General features: G+C 34.2%; 1 protein-coding gene across 1 annotated transcript; it reads right to left on the reverse strand.

Moving 5' to 3' along the window:
* Positions 1-5,676: 5,676 nt before the first annotated feature.
* Positions 5,677-9,553, reverse strand: LOC115229643. Its single transcript, XM_029799967.2, has 3 exons — positions 9,351-9,553; positions 7,472-7,683; positions 5,677-6,750 (listed from the first exon to the last, which is right to left on the reverse strand). Exons 1-3 carry the CDS (start codon positions 9,478-9,480, stop codon positions 6,538-6,540), a joined length of 555 nt encoding a protein of 184 aa, XP_029655827.1. The 5' UTR covers positions 9,481-9,553; the 3' UTR covers positions 5,677-6,537.
* Between the last annotated feature and the right edge of the window lie 622 nt (positions 9,554-10,175).

A 10,175-nucleotide genomic window follows, 5' to 3' on the forward strand; every position in this document is an offset into this window, starting at 1 on the left:
TGACATAGAGAGAGAGAGAGGAGAAACGGAAAGACAAGAAAAGACGTCAACAAGAAAGTATGACATTACAACCAGCCAGGCAAAGTCTTCGCTACATTTGCAGCACCTACCAGAGAGAGTGTTTGTCCAGGATAGGACTACACAGCCACAGCAGGAGATGTATTAGGACATGAAATGTTAAAGCCGGACTAGATTATTTTATGCGCATCTCCATTGTCTCCCGACACAAAAAGGATGCCAACAACATCTTTTGTATTTTAAAATCCATAAAAAATTATTTTTGAGTGGTTTTGGGGGCCTGGAACGGATTAATTATATTTTAGTTAATTTGAATGGGAAAATTGATTTGTAAAGCGAGTAAATCGTAAGACGAACTAGGTCATAGAACGAATTATATTCGTATTGCGAGGTATCACTGTATTTTGAAATATTTTACAGATCCATCGGAATATGTCTAGAGGTCGCTTCTATCGACGATAAACTCTCCATATAAAAATATGCATTGAATTAAAAATCAATATTCAACAAACTCTCTGAGATAAAAGTCGGAATAAATTATAACTAAACAATGGTCTGTTATCTCCTCATTATCGTTAAACAGATTAGATTCTTTTGATACATATATCGATAAAATTTGAACACTTGTTATTGATAGATATAAGCGTATCTTCATTGACAATACAACTCTATTTATTCAGCAGAGATTTAAAATCGAGTCTGCTTACTCGTTACCAAGATTTGAAGTGGCTAACATTTACATTCAAATATTTACTGTCTGCAAACAACGAGGAACAATATCCGTTGATTAGATTTAATAAACTATCTTCGATCTAATGCTGAAGGTTTCAATGAAGCTCAACAAAACAAATATTTTTTCCCAGCTAAATTTACCTTGTTATGGGACACACGTTACAGGCATATATCGTGTCACACACAAATACACGGACACACATACACGCACATATGTACAAGAATCACATACGCAAACACACAGAGGACAGTGTATAAAATGTGTGCATATATATATATATATATATATATATATATATATATATAATAAATATTAGGGAATAAATCCAAACTTACAGGGAAAAATCAGATTTAGGATTGAATCCAATTTTATAGTAAAATATTATATTATATTAAATTAGAGACAAAACCACTATTAGGCAAATCATACAATGAAAAACTTAAGCCAATACATAAGATTATTTAATTTATATTATTTAAATATATAACAAAATTATTAAAAAGATATAATTAATATAACACTACGATCGTTTCATGGCTGTTAATTTCTTTAAATATAATCAATATTTTTAAGATATAAATAATATATATAATAATAATTTTACTTATAATAAACTCTTAAGTTTTTCATTGTATGATTTGCCTAATAGTGGTTTTGTCTCTAATTAATATAATATAATATATATATATATATATATAATATATATATATATATATAAAATTAAAAGGAGTGAAAAAAGTACAGAAGGTTTGTGTTATAAGGTTAAAGAATAATTTTAAGTCGTTATGTTAGAAAATTTTGTGTATAGTAACATAGTTTTTGGAGAAATAACCGGTTTCGTATATTCTTTTGAAATTTCTCAAATTTCTTTACCTACATCGTGTAATGTCTTCCTTATGAAGTGAAGAGTTCCATGACACGATGTAGGTAAAGAAATTTGAGAAATTTGAAAAGAATATACGAAACCGGTTATTTCTCCAAAAACTAACCTTATAATACAAGCCTTTTGTAGTTTTTTCCCTCTTTTTTATTTTTTATACAGCCAACCACGTTCTTTCATACACCAACTCTCTCACACATATATATATATACATACAAACTGGGACAAGAACGCAAAACATTTAGAAGACGATACAAAAAACACGGACGGGACATTCGAAGTCTTCAATCTTCAGTCAAGAACCGGGTCATCCTCGCAATTTCGGCTGATTAATCTTGAGGGTACGTACGCCGCTTTATATATATATATGTATATATATACATACATATATATATATATATATATATATATATATATATTATATATATATATAATATATATATATATATATATATATATATAAATGGCGGTACCCCAGCATGGCCACAGCTCATTAGCTGAAACTGGGAAAATCAAAATCAAAATCAAAATCATATATATATATATATATATATGTAAAAAAATACAAACTGGGACAAAACGGATTAAGTCGATTACATCGACCCCAGTGCGTAACTGGTACTTATTTAATCGACCCCGAAAGGATGAAAGGCTAAGTCGTCCTCGGCGGAATTTGAACTCAGAACGTAACGGCAGACGAAATACTGCTAAGCATTTCTCCCGGCGTCCTAACGATTCTACCAGCTCGTCGCCTTACTTTATTGTAAATATTTTAGTAACAAATTTCTGTTCAGACATCAGGTAACTAATTTAGGAAGGAGATTATCAATACAGTGTATTTTCGACTTAATCGATACGATATTGCATTGATTTCTCCTATAGGTACAGTTTCAAATTTTTGAGATTGGTCTACTCAATTATTACCGACTTTATTTTATAGATCCCTTAAAGAGTAAATCACAACTTTGAGGGTTATAGATAAATGCTGCAAACTACTTTGTCCGATCTTTACCGGTTTCCGACAATCTAATGGCTATATAATATTAATAAGTAATAATTTTTAAGGCGACGAGCTGGTAGAACCTTCAGCAGACCGCACAAAATATTACACGGTATTTCGTCTGTCCTTACGTTCTGAGCCAAAATGCGGACCAGATCGACTTTACATTTCCTCCGTTCGGGATCGATAAAATAAGTACCAATTAGCTGAGCACTGGAGTCGATGTAATCGACTGACTCTGTTCCCCTGAAATTGCTGGCCTTGTGCCAAAATTTTAAACCGGTAATTAACAGTTGTTATATGAAAGTCGTTGGAGCATTAGGAAAAGGTTTTACGGTAATTGTATCAGCATTACGTTCCGATTTCTAATCCCAATGATGGCAATTTTGCTTTGTATTCTTCCGGGGTCGATAGAATAAGTAGCGTCAGTTAAGAACTAAGTCCAAAATAGCAGACTGCTTCCTCCGCTACCTCCATTTCTGCCTTGTCTCCGTCTAAGAAATTATTTGATAAACATTGAGGATGAGTGAAAGCGCTTGATCTAGTGGTTTGTATGTTGCAATCACGATCGCAAGATTGTGGTTTTGATTCCGTGACCTTGCAGTAGGTTGTGGCCTTGAGCAGAACATTTCCTTTTACGTTGCTCTAGCTGCAGAGGAATAATTCTGCGACGAACTGGCGTCCGCTTCAGAGGGAATGTCGTGATCTTATTTCTTTATTGCCCACAAGAGGCTAAGCATAGAGGGGACAAACAAGGACAGACAAAGAGATTAAGTCGATTACATTGACGTCAGTGCGTAACTGGTACTTAATTTATCGACCCCGAAAGTATGAAAGGCAAAGTCGACCTCGGCGGAATTTGAACTCAGAACTTAACGGCAGAAGAAATACTGATAAGCATTTCGTCCAGCGTGCTAACGTTTCTGCCAGCTCGTGATCTTGGTCAATTATACGCTGTGGAAACAGGGAAACCGGTCTTATGTACCCCAAGATTTGAGACACCAATATCCAGATGTTGAAGATGATGACTGAAGGTAAATAAGCAACACTTACGCAGGGGATATAGCAACAAAAATAACAACTAGAGCAGTAGTTTGGTAGAATTGATAGAGTGACAGACCAAGTACTAACTGGCAGAGTTTAGATATATGTCTATACATTCTGAGTTCAAATCTCGATGAGGTTGTCAAAATAAGAGTACCGTTTAGTTACTACAGTGGATCTTATGCCTTTCTACTCCGTCCTAGAATTCATATCTTCTAAGGCGGCGAGCTGGCAGAATTGTTAGCACGCCGGGCGAAATGCGTAGCCGTATTTCGTCTGTCGTTACGTTGTGAGTTCAAATTCCACCGAGGTCGACTTTGCCTTTCATCCTTTCGGGATCGATAAATTAAGTACCAGCTACGCACTGGGGTCGATGTAATCGACTTAATCCCTTTGTCTGTCCTTGATTATCGTCTCTATGCTTAGCCTCTTGTGGGTAATAAAGAAATAAGAATTCATATCTTCTGAGACATCGAGAATAATTCTTTTTCTACTATAGGAACACAGCTTGAAATTTCAGGGTAGGGGGATAATCGATTACTTCGACCCAGGGCTTACATGGGACTTATTTTATTGACCCCGAAAGAACAAAAGGCAAAGTCGACTTTGGAGGAATTTGAACTCGGAGAGTAAAAACGGACGAAATTCGGTTAAGCATTTTTCCCTGTATTTTAATGGTTCTGCCACTTCGCCATTTTAGACATAAAAAAAAATAATAATAATGACAACACACTCAGAGGAAAGTTTTTTAAAATCGTTTTTATTAACAGTTTATCTTTATCGCAAGACATTACATCAAAAAACCAACTTCTAAACTAACAAACAAACAATTAAGAAAAACAATAACAAAAAAACTGCTGAACAAAATTTAGAAATGCTACAAATGGACGTAGCCTTTCATTACAAACGTTCTATTAAGCTTACACTCATTCATGCACACATACATGCATCTCACACACACCCTGTTCAGACACACGCCACTCGCACGCATATATATATACACACATACATATATACACATATATATATATACATATATATTACACATATATATATGCATATTATATATATATATATATCTGCATATATATATATATAATGCATATATATATATAATATATATATATATATGCATATATATATATGCATATATATATATATATATATATATATATATATGCATATATATATATGCATATATATATATATATTATATATATATATATTATATATATATATATGCATATATATATGTATGTATGTATATATGTACATGAATATATACACACATACACACATTGGGTCTAATAGTCGGGTGCTTGGCGAGGAGTTACAATATAGACTCCGGCGGCACCCTGGTTAACAATTTGCTTGGGAAGAACGGAAGTTGTTTCTTTATGGAGCGAATGTTGTTGTAAATACCACTGAATCTAAATATTCTGGTTGCTATTGTTGCTGTTGTTTGGTATCTAGATTCTAAAGTAGAATCAATATATAAAAACGGAAAACGAATAGATATATAGATAGATATATAGATATATTATGTGCATAGGAAATAGCATACTAGCAGATTTACCACCTATTAAAATACCTGGCATGCTTCAACTCGTATACAAACACATACATTCTCATATATATATATATATAATATATATATATATATATATATATATATATATATATATATATATATATATATATGTATAATATATATGTATGTATATATATATATATGCATATATATACATATATTTATATATATGCATATGCATATATATATATATATGTATATATATATATATATGTATATATATATGTATATATATATATGTATATATATATGTATATATATATATGTATATATATATGTATATATATATATGTATATATATATGTATATATATATATATGTATATATATATATATATATGTATATATATATATGGTCGCAATCATGCACGCAGATATGCTTTGATAATAGATTATTGGTTGTTATTTAAATTTTTTTTGTAGATATTTTTTAAAATATATCTCTGGTTACATTCACACGTATTATTGGATTAGTAGACTAACTACTAACAGTTACAGACAATGGTAAAACTAAATTTTTAGTTATCATCATCTTTAGCTGATATATCACCACGATCTATTATGCGCTATAGTTTGTACACAGGTATAAACACACACACACACACAGAATTATATTGATATGAAGAGAGAAAGAAGGAGGAAAAAATAATAGAATTGAATACTGAATGAATGAGGAATATAGAACCGCTAAAGAGGATTAAGAATTCTTGAAACACTACTACAATTGCATCTTATCAAAAACAGACGATAGATGTATGAAGAGGTTTTGTATGCATACGCACGCACACACGCACGCACGCATATGTGCACATACATGTATATTATAACAGTTAAAGAAAAGCATCCAGTTTTGTTATGAAGTTAAGCAAAATTATTTGATATATTTTTTTAGGAGGGAAATAAACAAACATTGTATTAAAGAATATATTTTGAAAGTAAATTCTGCAGTGATAGATATTTATTGACTAAATATTAAATGTTATATAGTGTGCATTAAGAAACGTTAACTAAAACGATAGAAAATGTGAGAAGGTTCGTTTGAAATTTAGATATGTTGTTGTAATTGGATCAAAGCCCTACAGAAACCAGGTCGTTTTTTTCAGACTGAATATTTCTGTATCAGAAAAATTAAGCGTGCGTTTTCACATCGTTGAGGACTAACATATAAAGTATGTGTGGCAGGAAAAGAAAAGATGAAGGAGAGGAATAAAAAAAAAAAAGAAAAAACGAAGAAAGAAGCCGAATCATTGTTGTTACGATCAGTGTCGGAAACTACCGACCTTTTCCAATGATTTGGTCGCACATCCGGGGAACGTATTCGCCATGTTCGTCGTCATCGGTATACATGTTAGGGACGATATCAACTTCAGTCACACATTGTCGACTATTTTGACATAGGCAAGTGAACTGGTATTTCAAAGCTTCACCAAGGGCTCTGTTCACGTAGACTTTAGCACATACAGCTCCATCGGTTGCACATACCACCTAGGACAAAATAAAATAAAATAAAGAACATTACTGATATTAAGGTACAAACAACTTTACATTTAATATGGTTTCAAAGTGTGGCACAAAACCAGCAGTTTTGAGGTTGGGGGTGTTCAAATGGTACTTATTTTAACAACAAACAAGATGAGGACAAATATCCGTCGAATGTAAATAATGTAAATAATGTACAAGTTTCCTTTGATCAATCAGGCCTACGATGAACAGCATTTCATCAACGACTATACTGTTTCTTAGGAATAGCCACAATTGCAATATTTTATGTGTCTTTCCCGAATTTATGTCGGTAGTGTATGATTTTTAAGGGGTTTTTGAATACTATTTTTTGCTAGTCAAGCCATCACAAAGATGGTTTGACTATTATCCTCCAGAAGTGTAGATTCTTCATTCTACCAAGCAGAATGACAGAATACTGCAAGTGCTTGAATGATAGAACTCATCTAGATGCTCGTTTATATTTCTTTACTACCCACAAGGGGCTAAACACAGAGGGGACAAACAAAGACAGACAAAGGGATTAAGTCGATTACATCGACTCCAGTGCGTAACTGGCACTTTATTTATCGACCCCGAAAGGATGAAAGGCAAAGTCGACCTGAAGCCAGATATTAGCAACAATATTCCTTTGAATATATTTCTCTACATTTCGCCAGTCCAAAAACACAAATAATAAAATGTAAGCTACAGATGTCGTACGTACCTTTTTACAGCGATATTCGTAGATCCAGAGGTTATTTCGTTTCTCCCAACCTCTGAGGTAGAAAATGTTGTTCTTGCATCGGCATCTCTCCTCTCTCATATGGATATGCCAGCCATTCACCTCGGTTTCCATCAAAGCAGCAACTTCGTCGTCATTGCAAATCCTTTCAGGCATTATAGGACCACACAATTTGTACTGAACTATCATGTCCACTGTACGAATAAGATAAATCAAGAAAAGGAACGCATTAATATAGGCTGAAAACGAATGAAGAGTGCAATGCGCGAAATATAAGTGTATGGCGGTTTATGATATAGTCACAAGGTCGGCAATCCTCGTGGAAGATGTCTAATCGACTAAATCAATATTTAGTCGTACTTGGATTATACTCAATGTATTGACCCCGGAGGGATTAAAATTCAAGATGATCTCGCCGTGAATTTTGTTTATCATATTCTTTATTCTTTATAAAAGATTAAATGTAAGCTACAGTTATTGTACGTATCTTTTTACAGCGTAGGAGTGGCTGTGTGGTAAGTAGCTTGCTTACCAACCACATGGTTCCGGGTTCAGTCCCACTGCGTGGCACCTTGGGCCAGTGTCTTCTACTATAGCCTCGGGTCGACCAAACCTCCGATATCAGCAGCGTGGCCCGACAGCATATGCTGGTTTACCCCCACCACATCATTCTGGTTCTGTACCCCTTTGAGCAACACCAGTCCACTCACCCGTCCACAAACACTCTCCAAGATTTCCTACTATTTATAATCTCTCTTGCCTCTCTCCACCACCTCTAACCACCAAAGCTTTCCTCACTCCATCCATCCATGCAAACCGTGGTCTGCCATATAATCATAAAAAAAGAATGAAAATATTCCAAAACACAATAAATGTGCTTCTTGAATAAACTTCGCAGTATATGTGTTTCGTGCATTTTAAAAGCAACCAGACATAAGTTTCATAAACTACAGAACATAAATATCCACACTGCCACACTTGAAACGAACCTGTTATAATACTTTAATTCGATTTGAATGTACGTGAAGGTATTTAGAATGGCCTAACTTATTTCTGCAAATGTGCTAAGCACTGATGTTGATCATAGGTTAATCAATAAGCGTAAGAGCACGGTAAATGCAGTAAAAATAGTGGGGTCAGTGGGACCTCATTGAAGCAGCCCTTCAGAAGCTGTGCCTCCCTGAAAGTTCATAGTATGAAATTCATTGTCATTACTCCGATTTGGTCGCCAATACCATGTACTTAGTTTAAAATGCAGTAAAAATAGAGGGGTCAGTGAGGCCCCAATTAGGTGGCCCTTAAAAAAGCATAGACCCCTCAGGACAATCCCTGGGATTAGAGGAGTTTCTAGTTTGAGTTTCGTTGTCCTTGCACCAACCGTCTAGGAGGAGTTAACGTGCATAAAAACGTGACGGACAGAGACACATCACTCAAATTTATCTCTCTATATTTAGCTCGCAAGCTGACGTTGTCTGTGTATGGAAGGTTTGATAGCCTTCAACTAATACTATCTCCTCCGAGACCCTGTGGCGCAAGTTGACCAAAATTGAAAGTATGATAGGAGAAGGCTTGCTCTTCCTTCCGTAGAAGAAAATATTCAAATCGGACCATGTTAACATCAAAATTTATGTACATGAAAAAGGTGCTTTTTTTTCGATGAAAATCCTTACTTTTTACGATTTTTTTACTGCTGTGTCGCCCTTTTTCGGTGTATTTCAACCAGAAAAAATGTTCACTTAAAGAGAATAACAAGCTACATAATGCAAAATTTTTACTTTTCAAAAATTTCAATTCTAAAGGGTCGAAACAAACCCAAGCAACGCCGGGCGATAAAACTAAATGAGATGACGGTAATACTTACATCGTTTGAAATGTTGCCAGGTAAATGAATACCTGTCGTGTTCCGACCATGTTGTCGAGCAGTTGTCACAGGCACAATTTTTGCCTTCATCGACAATGAAATTATCCTCCTCGCCGTCTTTGTATTGCATCAGGGTCCTGCACACATGCGCATTTGACTTACACGGGGGTTCTGTGTCACGTTTGTGCTGGAAACAACAAAATATCGGAGATATAAAAACGAAACAATTTAAGAAACTCTGAATATATGAAACAGTCGAAAATATAATTATAAAGAGGAAAAGGATCCCATCAACTTTAAACGGAGTCTGGATAGATTCCTTCAAGGAATAACAGATAAGCCACCCATAATTGGATACAACTCACCCAACAAAAACTCACTACTTGAATGGACCATAAACAAAACTTGACTTAAACAGGATTCAGATAATCCTATCAGTGGTGCTATTAAGTTAGACATGGCCTGGACCAATTTTTGGTCGAAACATATCTAAGTTTATCTAAGTTTAAGTTTATATTGTTTTATTTCGGGTCGGTCATTTTGTTTTTGCCAAATAAACACACGCACTATATATTTGTTCTTCATTCATTTATTACTGTTCTTATTTTTTTAAAATTTTAACTCATGCCTATGTCCATTGTAAAAAAAATAAGAACAATAATAAACGAATGAAGAACAAATATACAGTGCGTGTGTTTATTTGGCAAAAAAATTACCATAGGCGCAGGAGTGGCTGTGTGGTAAGTATTTATTTCTTTACTACCCACAAGGGGCTAAACATAGAGGGGACAAACAAGGACAGACAAAGGAATTAAGTCGATCGCA

The sequence above is a fragment of the Octopus sinensis genome, unplaced genomic scaffold (genome assembly GCF_006345805.1).
Source record: "Octopus sinensis unplaced genomic scaffold, ASM634580v1 Contig13332, whole genome shotgun sequence".
Lineage (NCBI taxonomy): Eukaryota > Metazoa > Mollusca > Cephalopoda > Octopoda > Octopodidae > Octopus > Octopus sinensis.